General features: G+C 41.9%; 1 protein-coding gene across 1 annotated transcript; it reads right to left on the reverse strand.

Moving 5' to 3' along the window:
- Positions 1-563: 563 nt before the first annotated feature.
- On the reverse strand, positions 564-18,260 carry LOC308673926 (ectonucleotide pyrophosphatase/phosphodiesterase family member 7-like; the record flags this gene model as incomplete). The annotated part of the gene is made up of 4 exons (XM_081337975.1): positions 564-809; positions 5,232-5,858; positions 11,844-11,989; positions 18,005-18,260. The coding sequence occupies 4 exons, from the start codon at positions 18,258-18,260 to the stop codon at positions 564-566; spliced, it is 1,275 nt and encodes a 424-aa protein (XP_081194101.1).
- Between the last annotated feature and the right edge of the window lie 4,270 nt (positions 18,261-22,530).

Genomic DNA, 22,530 nt, shown 5'->3' on the forward strand with positions numbered 1-22,530 from the left:
GCCACCTAATGAGAACTCACTGGAGAAGAGCCTAATGCTGGGAAAGGCTGAGGGCAAGAGAAGAAGAAGGGGATGACAGAGAATGAGGTGGCTGGATGGAGTCACTGAAGCAGTAGGTGTGAGCTTAAATGGACTCCAGAAGATGGTAGAGGACAGGAAGGCCTGGAGGAACGTTGTCCATGGGGTCGCGATGGGTTGGACACAACTTTGCAGCTAACAACAACAAAGGTAAACAATGCCTCAGAGTCACTTGAAAAGCCCATACATCGGAAACTTGACATCCTACTTTCCTGAAGATCCTTTCAGCAGGAAATGTTGGGTTTGCTGCTAGCAAGGCATTGCTTTGTTAAGGTGGCCCATCACTTACTGCTTTCAGATCTCGAAAGATTTTGACAAATACAGAGATAAATATATGTTTCCCACCTATGATCTTCCATAAACCATCCTTTATTTTCTTTACAAGGCAAAGGGAAAAAAGCATGGATTATCTTTGATGATGGATTGTACCCTGTGTCAAAGCTAGATGGAGATCAGGAGAAAGAGGAGACTTATGGTCCCAAAACTTAGGAAAGGAATTTGCCCGATGCTGATGTGCGGAGCATCTCTTCAGTAACTGCCAGGGAGCCATTGTTCACTTCTGGCTGGACTCCTAGGAGCTTGCACATCAGAGGATAAATGTGGATGCTGTCAAAAGCTTCTGCTAAATAGCCTTTCTTGAAATCAGGACCGAAAGCTCTGAAGATGGTCTTCATGTCCATGCCTTCATTGTCGAAACCATGGTCTCCTTTGTTGACGTAGATAATCCACCTCTGAAAAGAACATTGAAACAAGCAGTCTTAATAACGCACCTTGCAGAAGATTGGGAGAGGAATGTATTGTGCTTATACTTAAGCCAACTCTAACGTAATTGTGGAATTGATAATTACAAGATGTGCTGAGGGGCTACTAATTAGGGCTGCTGGTGATTGATAATCTTTCAGGTCACCAGTTCTCCCTCCCCTGTCAGATTTATATTGGGAGGAACGGAAGAAACCCAGAGAAGGTATACATGGATCTCTCCAATGACAAAACCAGAGGTTGGGAACGATGGCCCCTCTATGACTTGTGGACTTCAGCTCCCAGAATTCCTGGCTGGCTCAGGAATTCTGGGAGTTGAAGTCCACAAGGCATAAAAGAGGCATGGTTCCCCATCCCCAGACGAAATGAACCAGAAGGCAAGAAGTCCATCACCCAGGATGAATGGCAGGAAAAAAGGAGCTGGATTTGAAGGAAGAGGAAAAAAATAGGTTCCAAATCGGTTTTGCCCAGATGGCGTTCACTGTCTGTAATGGCTACCTTCCTGAATTACAGATAGTCTTTGACTTACAACCCTTCACTTAGTGAGTGTTCAAATACTGTCATGAACGATGACTGGGTGGCTATAGAAAAGGAACATTTTTTTTTACATGGTGTAAAAATGCAGTTTATTTTATCCGAGTGTTGAGGACACCTTTCTCTCCAAAGAAAGGGCAGTGACTGAAGCAGTTTTTTTAAGAGTAAAAGGTTACTGGGTGCCATAAAAATAAATAAATCTGGGGAAGCATTAAAAATACCATTCTATCCTTTTCCCTTGCTCGCTCCCTCTTTCCTTCCTTCCTTCCTTCCTTCCTTCTTTCCTTCCTTCCTTCCTTCCTTCCTTCCTTCCTTCCTTCCTTCCTTCTTTCCTTCCTTCCTCACATAAAGCTAGATTCCTTCCTTCCTTCCCTCCTTCCCTTCCTACCTCTTTCCCTCCTTTCCTTCCTACCTCTTTCCATCCCTCCCTCCCTCCGTCCCTCCCTTCCCTTCCCTCCCTCTGATTTCACAAAATACTCCCTTCCTGAAGTTCCCTGAGCCAGAAGGCAACGTGATGAAGTTGGGCAACTTATTAGGTCCCTGGGACTGTCACCCCAAGATTGTCTCTCTCTGGTTGGGGAATGGAGGGTCCTGTTGGAGCAAAGCCCCACCTTGCAGTGTTTCTTCGATTGTCTCTTGACTGAATGTTTTTTTAGGAAGGAACAATGCTCTCCTTTTAGCTTGCATCATGCCGATTAATGAAAACATACAATTACATAATGCCAAGGGCAGAGGCATCGTATTGTCTATCCCACCAAGGCTTCTGCTTTTCCTAAGGGCAAATCAATGCTTAGCGGAAGACGTTCTGTAGTCTCTAACTCTTTTCACAGTCCCACTGAGCAAATTGAGCAGCCCTCTGGACTTGCTACTGTAGTGGCCACTACATGTCACTGTTGCTCTACTCGAAAACTACAAAGGTGAAGAGCAAAGAGTCCCCCTGCTTAAAGTAATGTTAGGTGTAGCCCCAGAGATGTGAAGAGGGGCTTTTGAGCTGTGTGATGGGTGGCTGGAAAGGCAGGCTTGACAACCAATATTTGGAGACCTTCTCATAGTGCCCCTTATCAGAACCCCAAATTTTGATCAGTTGACCACGGGGATACTGCCACGGTCGTACGTGACAACACCGGCCATAAATCATTTTTTCAGTGCTGCTGTAACTTTGAATGGTCACTAAACCCAATGGTTGTAAGTCAAGGACTACCTGTATGGTAAAGTAAAGTGTCCCACCGTTTCCAATAATTATGGGAAGGAGCTGTTTCTATTAGATGCTAGTGGCAAGCGCTGTGATCTACTGCAGCTTGCAGATTTGTGTTGGTGTTTTTTTTAGAACATCTCCCAAGCACTGGCATGTTTATAGATGATAAGAAGCCCAGAAGGAAAGGTCACCATGTGAGGAATTAAAAATCCCATTATGCAACGGCCACCTTTCTGTGTGAAATTACATTTTATTGTTTATTGATCAGTTGAGGATGTCAGAGCCGGTGGGGGAATGTGAAATGCTAATAGCGGTTAATAGGCTAAGGAAAGAATGCTTTAAATGAAAAGGGTTTACATTGATTTCTCTTGCAACGAGAGTTAATGTATTAACATTACTTCAATATTAGAGCAGGGAAATGCAACCTTTTTTTAGAGTGGTGCGCACTTTTGGAATCTCAGACGTGTCAGTGACCAAACACCAATTCACCCCCAAAAAATACATAACAAAAAAATAGATGGGGTTGCTGCTTGCCCTGACCTCAAGTCTCCAAGGATGGTCTGTAGCAACTAAGCTGACTTTTTTGGCCTGGTTGGTAGGCTTGCTTACAAGCACAGTCCTGGCTTTTGCAACCCACCGTGTTTCTTTTCTCCGAGAATGCCTATGGGAACTGCAAGATCTTAACAGGAGACATGCTTACATTCTTGAAAATAATGATAATGCCGCAGGCTGGAAGCTCTTTCGTTTTACAGTGGGAAGAAGGAGGAGAAGGAAAAGAAGAGAGAAAGAAGGACTGGAGGAGGAGGAGGAGGAGGAAGAGGAAGAAGAGGAGGAGGAGGAGAAGGAGAAGAAAAGAAGGAGGAAGAGGAGGAGGAGGAGAAGGAGGAGGAGAAGAAGAAGAAGAAGAGGAGGAGGAGGAAAAAGGAGGAGGAGACGATGACCAAGGCCAGATGTCAATGAGGAGATACTGCCTTATTAGATTGTATCTCAGACCTGATATGGATAATGATTTTAGAATAACTGAATAGCCATCAGTTGGGAATTATTCAGTTTCAGATTTCCTTCATCCAATAGGAGATGGGCTATATGATCCACCACATCTCTTTCTGATTCTGTCTGCCAGGTCTGAGAGCTGGAATGCTTATGGATAGTTAACTCTTCACATAAGAACACAGCTCCATGCTCATCCCACAGGTGCACTTTGTACTCCAACATTTTCTCCCCTAGGGGGCCAACCCAAGGTCAGGAAAAATGTGCCAAAAGTAGAATAGAATAGAATAGAATAGAATAGAATAGAATAGAATAGAATAGAATAGAATAGAATAGAATAGAATAGAATAGAATAGAATAATGGGATAGAATAGAATAGAATAGAATGTAGAGTAAGAATGGAATAGAATAGAATAGAGCTGGAAGGGACCTTGGAGGTCTTCTAGTCCAGCCCCCTGCTCCAGCAGGAGAACCTATACCAGTGATGGCGAACCTTTTAGAGACCGAGTGCCCAAACTGCAACCCAAAACTCACTTATGTATCTTTGAGTGCTAGGTGGGTGTAGCCAATTGGGTGGGTGTGGCTGCGGTGGTAACGGCAGACTGGGTGCGACTAAAACGTTCAATCAATCAATTCCAACTTTGTGAGATCTTTTTTTTTCCTGTGAGAAGTTGAAATTGATTGATTCAATGAACCTTTTTTTTTGCCCATGGTGGCGGAGGCCTAAAGCGAAAAGGTTTTATAAAACCCAGCTGAAGGCCTAGGAATGGGACGAGAGTGCGCGTGCCCACAGAGAGGGCTCTGCGTGCCACCTGTGGCACGTGTGCCATAGGTTTGGCACCACAGACCTATACCATCTCTGACAAGTGCCTCTTCTTAAAAATCTCCAGGGATGGAGCGCCCACGATTTCTGGAGGCAAGCTGTTCCACTGGTTAATTGTCCTCACTAGCACTATTCGATTCAGGTTTTCCCAATGAAACCTTCAAGGAAGCTTCTCATTCAGAAGCTCTGATGTCATCACCACCGCCTCTGACTTCTTCTCATCAGTAAGTTTGACTGTTTGATCATGTGTCTCTGAAGTTGCGTTTACCTTTCTTGGGTCTGAATCGTTCACCATCCAGCTTTAGCAATAACTACAAAGGTTTTAATTTTATGCAACAGTGATGGGGGAACGGGGAAGAAGGGAGATCAATTGCAGTTAGTGACTTATGGCCATAACCTAGCCCAGGATTTATATAGCTGAGCGAGAAATTTGTTGAGTGAGTTTCATCTCACATTACAAAGTGAATCACTGCGGTTCTTAAATGAGTGACATGGTTGTTAAGTATCTCCGTTCTCCTCCATTGACTTTGCTTGTCAGAAGGTCAAAAAAGGTAGTTCCGTGACTCCAGGAGACGCTGTGACCGTCATAAATGTGAACCAGTTGCCAAGCATCTGAATGTAAGTCACGTGACCACAGGGATGCTGCAATGGTCATGTGTGTGAAAAACTGTCATAAGTCACTTTGATCTGTGCTGTTGAGTTTCATACGGTTGTAAGTCAAGGACTACCTGTAACTGACCATAGTTAGCTTTGCATAATTCCTGTTGGCTTTTTTTTTTAAAAAAAACCAAGTTCCTACATATAATGATGTGATATTTCCATATCCACCTCTGATTTTCACCCAAAACTTACCCCGTTGATCACGTAACCAGAATCGCCATAAAGCAGGATCGGTAACACACGCTCGTGCCGGGCATAATGGAAATGTTCAGGAAACTCTTCCTTTTTGTAGACACGCAGGTGAGGATGCGCCTTTTTTAAGAGCTGGTAAATTTCTTCTTCTTTCCCTGGTTTGGGTAGTATCATCCCAAACCCTCCATAATCCACAATGTCAAACTTCGCGACATCTTGGAATTTAATGTAATCTTTCAACAAGATCTCCTTGACCTGCGGTGCCTTTTTGACGGTGGTCATACCATGGTCGGATGTAATTATGACATTGAGAATATCCTTCAATCCGTGTTTTTCTATGGCACTGAGCAGGTAACCCAGGGTTCGGTCAATCTGCTGGATTATTTTTTTCCTCTCCTCAGTCTCCGGGCCAACGTAATGTCCAGTATTGTCAGGCTCCCCGTAATAAAGTGTGACAAAATCGAAATCTTCTTTAGCAAACCAGTTCATGACAATGTCGATGTTCTCTCGCCACTCGGTCTCGTTGCTGTCGGGGTGATCGGAGGATTCGGCCAAGCTCCTTGTGACTGACTGACCACTGTAGTTGGCGTTGCCCCCTGGATAGTGGAAAGAGGCAGCTTTTTTCCCCTATCCAAGACAAAAAGAAAGAAAGAAGTTAAGAAAAAAAGAAATAAGAAAGAGAAAGAAAAAAAGAAAGGAAGGAAGGATGAAAGAAAGAGAAAAAAGAAGAAAAGGGAAAAAGAAATGAAGGAAGAAAGACAAGGAAGGAAGGAAGGAAGGAAGGGAGAAAGAAAAAGAAAAAAGAGACAAGGAAGGGAGAAATAAAATAAGGAAGAAAAAAAGGAAAGGAAGGGAGGAAGAAAGGAAAAAAGGAAGGAAAGAAAGAGAAAAAGAAAAAGAAAGAAAAAAGGAAGGAAGGATGAAAAAGAAAGGAAAGAGAGAAAAAGGAAAGGAAGGAAGAAAAGAAAGAAAGGAAGGAAGGAAGGAAGGAAGAAAGAAAAAGAAAAAAGGGAAGGAAGGAAGAAATGAAATAAGGAAAAAAAGAAGAAAAACAAAGAAAGAAAGAAAGAAAGAAAGAAAGAGGAAAGGAAGGAAGAAAGAAAAAGGAAGGAAGGAAGGGAGAAAGAAAGAAAAAAGGAAGGAAGGAAGAAATGAAATAAGGAAGAAGAAAGAAAGAAAGAAAGAAAGAAAAAGAAAGAAAGAAAAAGAAAGAAAGAAAGAAAGAAAGAAAGAAAGAAAGAAAGAAAGAAAGAAAGAAAGAAAGAAAAAGAAAGGGAGGAAGGGAGAAAGGGAGGAAAGAAGGAAGGAAAAGGAAAGAAAAGAAAGAGAGAGAGAGAGAGAATTGATGGCATGTATGAAAATCGTAAAACTCGCTGCAAGCAGACTCTGTGGCCAACTTGATAGTACAAATATTGATCACTTATTTTTCTGTCATTTCTGTACTCAGGGAAACTGCTTTCTGTTGCAAGTCTTCACTATAAAACTTAAGGCATCCAGAACAAATAAACAAAACACTCAAAACATCTTACAATTAAATTTATGAGCGTGACTGCAAATTACTTCATGATTATCTGGGAATAAGTGCCATTGAAATGAATATTGCTTTCTTCCGAATATATGAGTCTAACCTGAAAACACATTAAGCTTTAAGCAGAAATATTTTTTTTCTCCGAAATTATAGAGTTTTTAAAATAATAATAATAATAATAATAATAATAATAATAATAATAATAATAATAATAATTAATAATAATAATAATAATAATATGAATTTCAAAATAGCAGTAGTCAGGCATTATTCTTCTTACAACTCTTATTGTTATTCTGCTGAATTTAATTTCTAAAGTGCTAAGCTGGGGTGGTAAAGTAATAATATTCTTACTGACATTTAATATCCTGGGAAAAGGTCAAATTCAGTATAAAATCTAAGTTGACAAAGCAGACAGATCTTGCAAAGGAATAAAAGAGGAATTTAAGTTTTTAATGTCAGAGCAAGAGTGATGTCCCACATATTTCAAAATATTGCTTTTTGCAGAGGACAAGCCTACATTTCCCCCTTAGAAGTAAAACCTACTATATTCAGAGGATCCAAATCCAGATGAACATTCACAGAGTCCTTGCTATTGGCAACACAAAAGTAATGCAACTGTTCTGGAAATTTAAGTGGCTGCGTTGGTTGGTAGCCATTTGTAGGGTCTGTGACAATTTGCCACGGCCAACTCAGCGCAGCCAACTCATGGCCAACTCGCTGCAGAAGAGTTACACTGGTGTTAAAGAAATAGGGGATCATTGAAGAAAGGATGCAAAAGGAGGGACAGAATGAAATGTGAATGGCAAAAATTAAAATGATTTTTTAAAATTTATTTTAAATAATTAAATAGAATTGTTAAATTCTCCCGCACCGAGTTGGCCCACAGTAAGTTGGCCGTGGAGAGTTGTCCCATTCTGCATTTGTACTACAGGTAGTCCTCAACTTGCCACCCCAATTGCGCCCGAAATTTCTGTTGATAAGTGAGACATTTGCTAGGTGAGTTATGCCCCATTTTGCCACCTTTCTTGCCACGGTGGTTGTTAAATTAGTAATATGGCTGTTAATGGGGAAATCTGGCTTCCCCCATTGCCTTGGCTTGTCAGAAAGTCGCAAAAGAGGATCATATGATCCCAGAACATTGCAACAGTCATATTGAACTCTATGGTCAGCTCTGCTACTCAGTTCCTTTACGGGTTTTGTTGGTAGGATAAAATAGGTCAATCATTTCTGTGGTGTATACAGTTATGAGTTTGGAGGAGGACAATATAAGCGTTAGTAATTACAGGATGTGATTCCGAACAGAAATGAGCAGAAGGCAGCAGCAACAGATATTTGTCCCCAGCAGTATTTTTATGAGGTCGAAGAGATGGTATAGGACAATAGTGGTCAGCCAACTGCTTTTTAAAACACTGACTTTTTGAGCACTAAAATGTCACCAATTGGCAGGGATACTGATAGCATTGTACAGAGCCATTAATATCCCCGGTGCCTTATAGACTTTTGCAGGTTGAAATACTTCCATGTCAGCTCAAATATTCTTTTTTAAATTTATTTACTTGTTTATTTATTTTTTTAAAAAAGGGTAGGCTGTTCTTTCTTTTTGTGATTTGCTGAGTTCCATTGCAAGGGGGATTTGATCTCAGCATCTAGAATTCATTAAGAAAAATTCCAAAACCATTTTCTCTTTTATGATGGAAAATGAGAGTGGGTAGACAAAAATCTCTCTCTCTCTCTCTCTCTCTCTCTCTCTCTCTCTCTCTCTCTCTCTCTCTGTGTGTGTGTGTGTGTGTGTGTGTGTGTAACACCAATGTTTGGCTGAATAAGGCTTCCCAGAGAGTAGCGGTCAAGCTATACTTGATTGCCAGCCCTTGATTAACCCAGCAGTGTGCTGTAGCTGCCAAAAAAAGCCAATGCAGTCCTAGGCTGCATCAGGACAGCATCAAGATCACATGAAGTGATCATATCGCTTTATAATGCACTGGTGAGACCACACTTGGAATATTGTGTCTGGTTTTGGTCACCACGATACAAAAAAGATGCTGAGACTCTGGAAAGTGTACAGAGAAGAGCAACAAAGATGATTAGGAGCAGTGGTGGGATTCAGTGGGTTCGCACCTTTTCAGCAGAACCGGTAGCTAATTTTTTGTTGCCCAGGCCTAGAATGGACTTCCAGATGCGGCATCTACACAGAAAACCGGTTGTTCACCTATTTGAATCCCACCACTGATTAGGGGTCCAGAGGCTAAAGCATACAATGAATGATTGAGAGAACTGGGTATATCTAATCTAATGAAGAGAACGGCTAGGGGTGACATGATAGCAATCTTCCAATATCTGAGGGAGTGTCACAGAGAAGAGGAGGTCAACCTATTGTCCAAAGCACCTGAGGGCAAGGCAAGAACTAGTGGATGGGAGCTTATCAAAGCATGATCTAATCTAGAATTAAAGAGAAATTTTCTGTCAGCAACAACATCAGTGGACTAGCCAAACCCAAGTCCTTCCAGTGGAAAGGCTTGCCTTCAGAAGTTGCGGGTGTTCCACCACTGGAGATTTTAAAGAAGAGATTGGATCTCTCCAGAATGGTATAGGGCAGTAGTGGTGAACCTTTTGGAGACCGAGTGCCCAAACTGCAACCCCAAACCCACTTACGTATCTTCGGGTGCCGGATGGGCGTGGCCCATTGGCTGGGCATGGCTTCAGTGGTAACGGCAGACTGGGTGGGACTAAAAAGTTCAATCAATCAATTCCAACTTTGCGAGATCTTTTTTCCCCCCCGCAAGAAGTTGAAATTTATTGATTGAACCTTTTCTTAGTTTTGCACACGGCAGCGAAGGCCTAAAGCGAAAAGGTTTTATAAAACCCAGCTGAAGGCCTAGGACTGGGGCAATGGCACACGTGCCCACAGAGAGGGCTCTGCATGCCACCTGTGACACGCATGCCATAGGTTCGCTACCACTGGTATAGGGTCTCCTGCTTAAATAGGAACAGAAGACCTCCAAGGTCCCTTCCAATGCAATTATTATGTATTCTGTATCCTTTGTCGAGGGTCTGCGGATTCCCTTCTTTTCCTCCTTAGACTGAGCAGTCCGTTGAATTTCCATTGAATCAAAATCTGACCAGCGATTTCCTTCCTTTCTTAATTCCAACCGAACAATTTAATAAAACTCTCTTACAACCTAATTATCTTGAAACTAGAGAGTATTTACTGTTCCTGCCTCCCTGTTTTATTAATATAATCAACTTTACTAGCAGCTATACACTTGCAATATTATCAGTTTTACTGGGAACACTATTTCCTTCCTTTTATTACCACAATTCTTATTGTTCCTGAAAAGTTTTGCAGTGAGACAGCTGGTGGATTTTCTCCCTCGCTATTTCCTATCTCCCATCCTCATTCTTTGCACTGTATCCTTTGCTTATTCAAATTAAAGTGTTTTGTATCTCCGAGCTTCTGCTTCTCACTATGAAGATGGTTTTCAATTTGACATAAGCTAGATTTAAGCTGCGTGAGCTTTTTAAAATTCTTGTTCCATGTGTCATTTGAATTAGCATCACCCTTTTCCCTGTCTGAGGGCAAAGAAATCATCGCCACATTCACCGTTGCTAAGCAAAAGAATGTAAGTAATAGAAAAGAAAAGAAGAAGAAGAAAAAAAATAAACCATATTGTTTTGTAGGAGTTTTTCGAGGCTGCCATGGCCTACTTAGCCTTGTGCTAAACAATGTAATGTACATTCCGAGGAATATATTTGGCTCCTAAAATGATAGATCAATGCATTACTAGAAAACCAAATGAAATCAAATCATATTTATTTCATTTAATTGTTCAAGTAACATTGGTGGATATCCCACTCCCCTGTTCAACTCTAAATTGCACACAATCTGGCAGGTTTAAATATGCAAACAGCCAAGCTGTTTAGGTGATTTCTCAGAGTTCAGATAACAAATACCGGTAAATGCAATTCACAGAATACAGAACAACAGAGTTGGAAGGGACCTTGGAGGTCTTCTAGTCCAACCCCTTGCACAAGCAGGAAACCCTACACCATTTCAGACAAATGGCTGTCCAGTCTCTTCTTAAAAACTCCCAGTGTTGCAGAACCCACAACTTCTGGAGGCAAGTGGTTCCAATGATTAATTGTTCTAACTGTCAGAAAATCCCTCCTTAGTTCCAGGTTGCTTCTCTCCTTGATTAGGTAAAGGTAAAGGTTCCCCTGCACATGCGTGCTAGTCGTTTCCAACTCTAGGGGCCAGAGCTCATCTCCGTTTCAAAGCCGAAGAGGCAGCGCTTGTCCGAGGACGTCTCCGTGGTCATGTGGCCGGCATGACTAGATGCCAAAGGCGCACGGAACGCTGTTACCTTCCCACCGGAGTGGTCCCTATTTTTCTACTTGCATTTTTATGTGCTTTCGAACTGCTAGGTTGGCAGAAGCTGGGACGAGTAACAGGCGCTCACTCTGTTACGCGGCACTCGGGATTTGACCCGCCAAACTGCCGACCATCTGATCGACAAGCTCAGCGTCCTAACCCACTGAGCCACCCATCTATTGCTTCTTGTCCTGCCTTCTGGTGCTTTGGAGAATAGGCTGACCCCCCACTTCCCTGTGACACTCCCTCAAGTACTGGAAGACGGCTATCATGTCACCCTAGTCCTTCTGTTCGTTAAACTAGACATACCCAATTCCAGCAACCATTCTTTATACTGTATGCTTTAGCCTCCAGTCCCCTAATCATCTTTAATTAGCGAAGCAGATGCAAGAAATGATCTCAGCAAAATAAGGAGGGCCACAACATAGTACTGTATAGCACAACATCAACTAAGACTGGACACATTGCATTAAACCACTGTGTAGCTTAATTTTGTTTTGTTTCAAGCCATATTTTTTTCAAACCATAGTGGTTTGTGGAATGTGGTTGAGGCTTCAGTTGGATGGACGAAGCATGCTGAGCAAACCAACTGTAACTAAGCCATAGCTTAAGGCAGTGATTCCCAACCTTGGCACATTTAAGATGGATGTATTTCAACTCTCAGAATTCCCCAGCCACATAGAAATCAAGCCATGATGATCATTGGATCCATTACCTGATTTTGAGCTGTGATCCAGAGGGGAAGAACTCCATTGTCCCACCATTCAGTCTTATTCTGGGTTTGTTTATAGCCGTACTTCTGTAGAGTTTCTGTGTTGAACATCATATTATGGATGACTCCATGATCTTCAATCCAGCGACCTGGAAAAATAAGATGAGAAAAAAAATGAAAAGTGGCAAAGGACAAGTTTTCTAGGAGTCCTGCAGCATCCATCCACTCTAACTACACAAAGGAATTGCACAACAGCTTGAAAGTGTGGCTGAAGAAATGTGGTTTAAGTTGAAGGCAAAGGAAAAGAAAACTCTTCAATTTTTTGAGTCTAGAGAAATGGAACAGTGGGCATAAACTTTGCCCTTTGGAGAAAGAGAGAAGACCTCCACAGTCCAGGTTCATCTTCAGAACTTGAGGAACCGAATGGACTTCTTTGTTGCCCTTCAGAATCTCAGCTTGTTCTTCATCCTTGGACTTCACAAATACTTCCTTCATCTGAAACTTGGAAGCAGCTGCCGTTAGAACCCAACTGTCTTTGTCATCAGGAAAAAAATAAAGACACGAAAACCTGAACAGGCACTGCCTAGTGAGCAGATGTTTACTCAGCAATGAATGGGAAAAGCTTTCATCTCCTCTAAGCAATTGAAAACAAAAGGAGAATTCCTTCTCTAGAGACTATTCTCCAGCATCTGTTGCTTCTGTTGATTATGAGGGAAAGGAGCCAAGGCAAGCAATGTAGGGACAATGCAACATCAATGTCTTCTGCATTAAGCCTTCTTAGGGGCCTACTTAAAGCAGTTTAGCAGTATCTTCCAAATGGCTTGTGGGGTGACCTACTGTGTATATGTGTGTGTAAATCAACTATCTTCCAAAGAACAGAGGAACCCAGCACATCCAGTAGTACTGAAGCTACATTCAGCTAAGGCTTGTACACAGCTACTTTTTGGTGCCCAACTAGGACCTGATACTTCTTTTCTACTAATGAGTATGGTTCAGGACAATCTCACAAAAATGTCAACATCTGGGGCTGAAAGATGCTTTTCCAAAAAGCAAGGGAGCTTTCTTGGTTTTTCCTTGAAGACATTTCACTACTTGTCCAAGAAGCTTCTTCAGGTCTTCTTGGAGGAGAAGCTGAAGAAGCTTCTTGAATGAGAAGTGAAATGTCTTCAAGGAAAAGCCAAGGAAGTCCAGTTGCCTTTTGGAAAAGTGGCTTTGGGACAACCGTGACCCGGATGACTGAGAATCTCCATCGACATCAACATCTGGGCTTTTCCAGGGAAGCATTCCTAATGATGGGTTATGAATATGCACTCAGCGCATTTAAGCAACATATCAAAAACCTGGAAGTTCAACAGGACCAATGAAATCTTTGTTATGGTCATACACAACACGACTAGTCTGCTGTATTTAAGAGCATTGTTTTCCGAACAGCCAAGCCCCTTTTTATAAACCAGTGTGATACTTAAAACCCAGTTAACTGTTGTCAGATTCCAAAGAGCACTAACTTTAGCAAACTTCAACATTATCCCCACCATAGTTTTGGAGGGCTGATACAAAAAGGATGAAAGTGTGCCCCCTGTGGGAAAGGAGCTGATGTACAGTATTGTACCCTCTACCAGGACTCAAGAACCGGCCTTATAACTCCTTACTTGGTAAAAAAAAACCTTGGAAATTCTAGACTTTTTTTTTAGGTACAGTTATTGTTATCTGATCAGAATGATCCAGTCTCCTTGAACGTAGCGAAATTTTGTTATACTGCTGGTAGAATTAGGCAGACTTTGATTATCCACTGAGGAAGCCACCGCCAATTGCAATATTTTATCATGCTTTGCTTTTATTTTTTTAAATTTTTGTATGCATTTTTGTTTGCAGTTCTGGTCAGTGGCTGTAATAAAGACCATTCATTCATTCATTCATTCTTCTAAAGCAGTGGCTCCCAACCTTTTCTATACCCCACACCCTAGAACGCCTCTGATATATTCTCACACCCCTTACCAAAGTTCAAAATTATGGCAACGAATTATGCATGTACACTATAATTTTGAAACTTCTAAACCCAAGTTTTTGCACCCCTTGGAATATCATTTCGCACCTGAAATGTAACGATTCTTATTTAAATTAACTGAATAATTACGCTGTCTACCCATGGCAGTTTGTCTGCCATATGTATACAGATAGTCCTCGATTTACAGCCACAGTTGAGCCCCAAATTTCTGTTGCTAAGTGAGACATTTGTTAAGTTAGTGTTGCCCCATTTTATGACCTTCCTTGCCATAGTTGTTAAGTGAATCACTGCAGTTCTTAAGTTAATAATATGGTTGTTAAGTGAATCTGGCTTTCCCAGTGACTTTGCTTTCCAGAAGATCACAAAAGGGGATCTTCTGACCCTGGGACACTGCAACTGTCATAAATATGAGTCAGCAGCCAAGCGTCTGAATTTTGATCACACAGCCAGGGGGATGCTGCAACAGACATAAAGGTTGAAAACGGTCCTAAGTCGCTTTTTTCCAGTGCCATTATAACCTTGGACGATCACCGAATGAACTGTTGTAAGTTGAGGCAACTATCTTTACCCTGGGCCCTTGGTACTCAACAGCTTTGAAACTCATCGAATTTGGTACTCAGTGCATTTGGATGCAAAATTTTTGTCCCAGTACTCATTGTTTGTTTAGTATTCAATGCATAGCCTGACTGCTGGGATTCAAATATGCGAACAACCAGTTCTCTGTGTGGATGCTGCTTCCAGAAGTCCATTCTGGGCCTGGGCAACAAAAAATTAGCTACCGGTTCTGCTGAAATGGTGCGAACTGGCTGAATCCCACCACTGCATAAGCTAGAACTTGTTATTGTTGGCTTCCTTGTGACTCACTAAATTATTCCTTATGGGAAAAAATTGTTTGGTGCTCATAGTTTTTGATACTCATCGTACCTCCCGGAACCAATTAATAAAGAGTACTGAAGTACCATTGCATGCATGCATGCATGCATGCATGCATTCATTCATTCATTCATTCATTCATTCATTCATTCATTTATTCTGTAACTTGTTTAGAGTGGTTTAGATTGTTTTATTCTGTTACTAAGATACAAAATGATTTTTGGATTGGGCCCACATGTGAACATCTGAAATTCCACCGTGTTTTTCTCTTCCCACTTCTCCAAGAAGAAGAAAAAAATGCTTGCTAGCCTCTGCTTTATTTTAACCTCATAAAATTATACCCTAGAATTAATTAGGTGCAGACGTTGCCCTTTCTAACCAATCACATTCAAACACTAATTAAATCATTATCTTGGTAATGCATTTACTTTAAGGGAAAGTCTTTCTAATGAGGAATATTAATTAAAACCTGTTGAATGACTTGTAAGCATATAAGCATATCGCCTGTCTGCTTTAATTAATTTCCGGTAAATAATGAGCACATATAAACATGTAATTTGCCTTACAGATTTTTAGAGCTGACTTGAACTTAGTCAGCCTTAAAGGAAAAAAAAATATCTCAGTTTTTCAGAACTTGTCTTTAAGGAAAATATGGAAAATGATTTTTTTAACTGTAAACATAATGTACATAAAGAACAGATTTTCTATTGTCTCTTAGCTATAAGGATTATGCTGGGTTCACACATTATATTAATGTATAGGGTGCGTGTTTGTGGTTTTGACTTAGCACACCAGCCCTACTAGGTAGACTAGAACAGGAAATCAACTCTATAAGAGTGGCTAAAATTACTTCAATTGAGAAGAATAAAAGAACAGGATGTTGCAAATCTGATTGTCAGGTACTTCCTCCTCCTCTGTATAATTCACTGAATTAGGGAAACAGCTACTTGAGTTCCTTCCAGATGTTATCTCATTTTTCTAGACTTCAAAAATACTTCATCCCTTTTAGCATGGAAAGCAGTTTCTACATATTTCCGACAAGGCCATCTTCCTTACTCTCTAGATGGGCTGATAAAAAGCTGGACATTTTTAAAGGGAGGTTCACTTGTGAATTGATTAATTGATGGAATTGATCAATGTCAGCCCCATTAGATAGACCAGACCAGACCAGAAAACTAACTGTACAGGATGGCTAAAACTACTTTTATTGATATTAGCTGCACCAACAGAATTTTGCGAGCCTGATTGTGCTTTATCTCCTTAGTTAAGTCCTTGATCCTAACCAAATGTGATTGTTTTGATAAACATCCCTTCAGATTTTAGAATCTGAAGAAGAAGCTTGCAAGTGTAATTGTGTTGTACCTCTTCCCTGCTTCTTAGTTGTTCTGTGAATTAGAGGGAGAGTTGAGCCACCTGGATCAGAGACCCCCAACTTCTATTCTCATTATGGAAATTCTCAAGTGACTTTTGAATAAGTCAGATGCTCTGTGCTCCATGTCCTTCCTAGAAATGCTGGAGCAAAACTGTCATCTCTGAGATATAAAGTGGAGTACAAATCATCATCATAGACTTCTAGGGAATGTTCCCTGGAAAATAGATATCTGAGCATCTTCCAAATATTATCTGTTGGTTTTGGAGTTAAGACACGTTTCACCCCTCATTGCTTTGTTAATAGAACTCTCATATCTCTATCAGTGCCATCTTCCTCACTGTCTATAATGGACTAGCAATAGCAGTTGCCAAAATTAGATTCCTTACAACTTCTGTTTAAGTAAAGGTAAAGGTTCCCCCGCACATGCGTGCTAGTCGTTTCCGACTCTAGGGGCCGGTGCTCATCTCCGTTTCAAAGCCGAAGAGCCAGCACTTGTCTAAGGACGTCTCTGTGGTCATGTGGCCGGCATGACTAGATGCCAAAGGCGCACGGAACGCTGTTACCTTCCCACCGGAGTGGTCCCTATTTTCTACTTGCATTTTTACGTGCTTTTGAACTGCTAGGTTGGCAGAAGCTGGGACAAGTAACAGGCGCTCACTCTGCTACGCGGCACTCGGGATTCGACCCGCCAAACTGCCGACCTTCTGATTGACAAGCTCAGCATCCTAACCCACTGAGCCACTGCGTCCCTGAACATTAAGTGTTTGACGTGGACCATAGAACACAGAACATAGAATAATAGAGTTGGAAGGGACCTTGAAGGTCTTCTAGTCCAACCCTCTGCTTGAGCAGGAGACCCTATACCTATACCATTTCAGAAAAGGGTTGTCCACTTTCTTTTTGAAAACCTCCAGTGCTGGAGCACCCACAACTTCTAAAGGCAAGTTATTCCATGGGTTGATTGCTCTCACCATTAGGAAATTCAAGCAGGAGTCCCTACATCATTTCAGACAAGTGGCTGTCCAGTCTCCTCTTAAAATCCTTGAGTGATGAAGCACCCACAACATATGAAGGCAAGCCTTTCTACTATTTAATTGTCCTCACTGTTAGGAAGCTTCTCCTTAATTCCAGGTCGCTTCTCTCATGGATTAGCTTCCATCCCTTGTTTCTTGTCCTGCCCTCTGGTACTGACCCCCCCCCTCCTCTTTGTGGCAGCCTCTCAAATACTGGAATACTGCTATCATGTCACCCCTGGTCCTTTTTTTTCTAGACTGGCCATTCCCAAATCCTGCAGCCATTTTTCCTATGTTTTAGTTTCCAGGCCTTTAATCATCTTAGTTGCTCTTCTTTACACTTTTCCCAAAGTCTCAACATCTTTTGTGTAATGTGGTGACCAAAATTGGATGCACTATTCCAGGTGTGGCCTCGTTAAGCGGTACTAATACCTCGCGTGATCTTGATTCTATGCCTCTGTTTATACAACCAAGGATTGCATTAGCTCTTTTGGCTGCTGCCACACACTGCTGACTGATGTTAAAGTGATTGTATGTTTTAGTCTCCAGGTCCCTAATCATCCTTGTTTCTCTTTTCTGCACTCTTTCCAGAATCTCAACATCTTTTTTATATTGGCGGACCAGAACTGGATGCAGTATTCTGAGTGTGGTCTTACTAAGGCTTTGTAAAATGTTACAGGCAAATCAGGTAGACCCAGATTCTGTCCTCAGCTATGGAAATGCTCAGGTGACTTTTGAATAAGTTATACACACTCTGTGCTCAATGTCCTTCCTAAAATTGCTGGAGGAAAAAATGTCCATGATGATTGCTGTGGATTTAATGAGATCTTCCTTCTCATCAACCTCTATGGAATCTTCTGCAGAAATCAGGTAAGACTGGAAAAATACAAGATGGCCTTACCTGTGACAATTGTAAAATGTGAAGGCGAAGTCATGGTCACAAAGGGAGGTGTGATGTACTTTGCTTTCACTCCTTCCTTAACCAAATAATCCATGTGTGGGGTATCTACATCCTCATCGTAATTCCATCGGAAGCCATCAAAGGAGATCAGGAGCAGCTTGTGGACACCCGCGGTCTTCTCCTTCGGGACAGCTGGATAGCAAACAACAGCAGCCAGAAGGATCGAATTGAGAGCCAGGATGTTTTGTGTCTTCATTGTGTTGTTCTGGCTTGCAGTTAAAGAGAATGTCTGTTCAATTATCCTTCTGCTTTTCTACTCTCTGATGGTTGTAAAATCCCCAATCTCATCAGAGCAAAGCTCAGCCTAGATAAGATTAGCCCTAGCTGTGTCGCCATCTTGTTGATATCATGGGAGGAAGAGGAGTGGGCCAAATGTTAAGGAAATATATCTATCTGTTAAGATTGCACAGATTGGAGCAATGGGGGGGAAAGCAGGAAAGAGCAGCAAATTATATTATTTGTTGATGCTGAATGTTTGGGATGCAACAGTTCAGTGATTAATTATTTGAGATGGTGGGGATGGAAGCCAAAAAGTGGCCCTGATTCATTGGAGGGTACACTTTGTAATCATCATCATAATAAAAAAGAAATTGGAAAGAGTGATTTGATTAGAATTTATGTGTAATTGCCAAGAGGGATATTAGAAGCTATTTCTTTATATATTCTTTTTTCCCCTTTATAATATACTTTTTTTTTAAAAAAAAAATCGTTTCTATACAGGTAGTCCTTGATTTATGACAATTGATCCCAAAGTTTCTGTTGCTAAGCAAGACATTTGTTAAGTGAATTTTGCCCCCATTTCATGACCTTTCTTGCCACAGTTGTTCAGTGAATCGCTGCAGTTGTTAAGTCGCTAACAGAGCTGATAAGTGAATCTGGCTTCCTATTGACTTTGCTTGTCAGAAGGTCACAAAAGGGGATCACGTGACCCAAAGATGCTGCAACCGTCATAAATATGAGTTGGTTGCCAGAGGTCCAAATTTTGATCCCGTGACCATGGGGATGCTGCAATGGTGGTGTGAAATGAGCCTTGGTGGAGCAGTGGGCTAATGCCTCCTTAAGTAACACCAGCTGCCTGCAATTAGTGCAGGTTCGCATCCCACCAGGCTCAAGGTTGACTCAGCCTTCCATCCTTCCGAGGTAGGTAAAATGAGGACCCAGATTGTTGGAGGCAATTAAGCTGACTTTGTAATAATGCCGCTTGGGGGTGTGTGTGAAAGCCCTAATAAGCAGGCATATACATAGAATGAAGGCTACTGCTAAGCTTGTAAGCCGCCCTGAGTCTTCGGAGAAGGGCGGGATATAAATGGAATTAAAATAAAATAAAAAATAAAAAAATGATCATAAGTCACTTTTTTCAGTGCTGTTGTAGCTTTGAACTGTCACTAAGTGAACTGTTCTAAGTTGCAACTACCTGTATCTTTTTCTCCCTTCCCTTCCCTTCCCTTCCCCTCCCTTTTCTTCCCTTCCCTTCCCCTCTCCTCTCCTTCCCCTCTCCTCTCCTTCCTTTTCTTCTCTTTCCTCTCCTTTCTCTTTCCCTTTCCTCTCCTCTCCCTTTCCCTTTCCTTCCTTCCTTCCCTCTCCTCTCCTCTCCTCTCCTCTCCTCTCCTCTCCTCTCCTCTCCTCTCCTCTCCTCTCCTCTCCTCTCCTCTCCTCTCCTCTCCTCTCCTCTCCTCTTCTTTCCTCTCCTCTCCTCTCCTCTCCTCTCCTCTCCTCTCCTCTCCTCTCCTCTCCTCTCCTCTCCTCTCCTCTCCTTTCTTCAAGACGGAAGAACTGCTTGTGCCTTGCATTAAAGGCAAATGCACCTGGAGTCAAAGCCCCCAATGAAACTCCAATATCCTTTGGTATTTACACTTTTCCAAATGTCGAGACATGATTCCTGAAATGTGTGTGTGTCTTTACTTGGAGGGAGAAAAAAAAACACCCCCTGAACCTCCAAAATGCTCTGCTTTAAGGTGGGGAGCATTGTTGTGCGTTTCTAAGCTAAAGCAGAAATGGAAGGAATTACATTCACGACTCGGAAGGCTTGGAGGACTTGAGAACACCCACTGCTTTTGCTGCACAAAGATAGCGTAACTTTGGCAATTGAGCTTCCAGCTTTAATTCCTATTGCTTTCATTAGCCAACCTGGTTTGCCGATGACTGGCTAACCTAGATGGATGCCAAGTGACCCCCTTTTTTGTGGGGGGAAGGGGAGGGGGGGCAATAAAGGAAATCCACTACCTTTGGAAGATGGGAAGCTCAGTAATTAAAACTGGGGCTAGTTCTAGAGGAGGCGAGTGAAGAAAATTAAACTGCCAACAATGAATAATGAGAAATCTTTGATGGAATTAGCAATGCTGACAGATGCATAAGCCTTCCCGATTTCCTCTGGAAACTTAAAAGTTTTAACAAGCAGAGAGAGAATTGATGAAAAGTGACCATGAGCAGAGAATGTAAACCTGGAGAAGATTTCTCCCTCCTTGCTCGGAGTGTGTGTGTGTGTGGGGGGGGACTGAGAGGAGTTCATTTCTGGACATGGCAAACAGATTATATTTTCTCAGGAGTGTAAGATTTCACCTGCAGGTTAATCAAGAACTGGTCACATTTAGTTAAGTAATTGACTAGGGCAGCTTCCGGTAGGCGATTCCATATTTCAGGAGGTGTTCTGGGAAAATAAAAAAAATCTCACCGCTTCACTTTTCAAATCTAGTGTGGTGATTGTTAGCCTAGGCCAGAGGTGGGGAACCTTGGCTCTTTTATGACTTGTGGACTTCAACTCCCATAATTCCATGCTGGCTCAGGAATTCTGGGAGTTGAAGTCCACAAGTCATAAAAGAGCCAAGGTGCCCCCACTCCTGGCCTAGGGTCAATGCTCTTCAAACTTACCAACTTTAAGAGGGGGGCGGACTTCAACACTCAGAATTTCCCAGCCAGTCATGGCTACCTGTCTAGGGAGATTTTCAGCCATCCAACTCATGATTGTCCCAAAGGTGCTTTTCCCCCACCCCCAAGGGCAATTGGACTTCCTTGATTTTTTTTCTTTGAAGCTGATGTTTGCTTCTCATCCAAGAAACCTCTTCAGTTCTCTAAGATTGTAAGATCGGGCATTTCTAAGCTAATGTAGAAAAGGAAGGAATAGAATAGAATAGAATAGAATAGAATAGAATAGAATAGAATAGAATAGAATAGAATAGAATAGAATAGAGTAGAGTAGAGTAGAGTAGAGTAGAGTAGAGTAGAGTAGAGTAGAGTAGGGTAGGGTAGGGTAGGGTAGGGTAGGGTAGGGTAGGGTAGAGTAGAGTAGAGTAGAGTAGAAAGGGACCTTGGAGGTCTTCTAGTCCAGCCCCCTGCTCAAGCAGGAGAACCTACACCATTACCACAGGTGATTTTCTAGTCTCTTTTTAAAAAATTCCAGTGATGGAGCGCCCACGATTTCTGGTGGCAAGCTGTTCCACTGGTTAATTGTCCTCACTGTCAGGAAGTTTCTCCTTAATTCCAGGTTGCTTCTCTCTTTGGTCAGTTTCCAACCATTGTTTCTGGTGCTCTGGTGAGCAACCTGGCCCCCTCTGCCTTGTGGCAGCCCCTCAGATATTGGAATGCTGCTATCATGTCTCCCCTATTTCTTCTTTTCTTTAGGCTATCCAAACCCAAGTCCTGTAGCCATTCTTCGTATGTTTTAGTCTCCAAGCCTTTGATCATCTTAGTTGCTCTTCTCTGAATTTTTTCCTAGGTTTCAACATCTTTTTTGTAGTATGGTGACCAAAACTGACTGCAGTATTCCAGGTGTGGTCTTACTAGAGTTTTATAAAGCGGTACTAATACTTTGTGTGATCTTGATTCTATGCCTCTCTTTATACAACCCAGGATTGTATTAGCTTTTTTGGCTGCTGCTGCACACTGCTGGAATTACATTCAAGACTGGAAGTGATTGGAAGACTTGAGAATATAATATATACTTTTGCATACGCAAGTAGTTCTTGACTTACAAGAGTTCATTTAGTGACCGAAGTTACAATGTCATTGGAAACTGTGACTTATGATTGTTTTTCGCACTTATGACTGTCACAACATCCCCCATGATCACATGATCAAAATTCAGACGCTTGGCCACTGACTCGTATTTATGAACGGGGCAAGAACGGTTGTTAAATGGGGCAAAACTCGCTTAACAAATGTCTCATTTAGCAAGAGAAAGTTTGGGCTCAATTGTGGTCTTAATTTGAGGGCTACCTCTATTATATTCTACTTTTGCAGTGCAACAATGTTGTAACTCTTGAAGAACTGAAGAAGCTTCTTGGATGAGAAGCAAAACGTTTTCCAAGACAAAAAAACAAAGTCTGTAGTATATTGCGGCGGGTTCCCGGTACAGATTCGAGGACAGCAGGCTTCAACTCAAACAGCTGTTTATTGCCTCACTGGAACAACAAGCAAGTGTGAACCCCCCTTATATAGAGACGCCGGTGAGTCTCTGTCCAATCCCCGCC

The sequence above is a fragment of the Vipera berus genome (assembly GCF_964194415.1).
Source record: "Vipera berus genome assembly, chromosome: 13".
Classification (NCBI taxonomy): Eukaryota; Metazoa; Chordata; class Lepidosauria; order Squamata; family Viperidae; genus Vipera; species Vipera berus.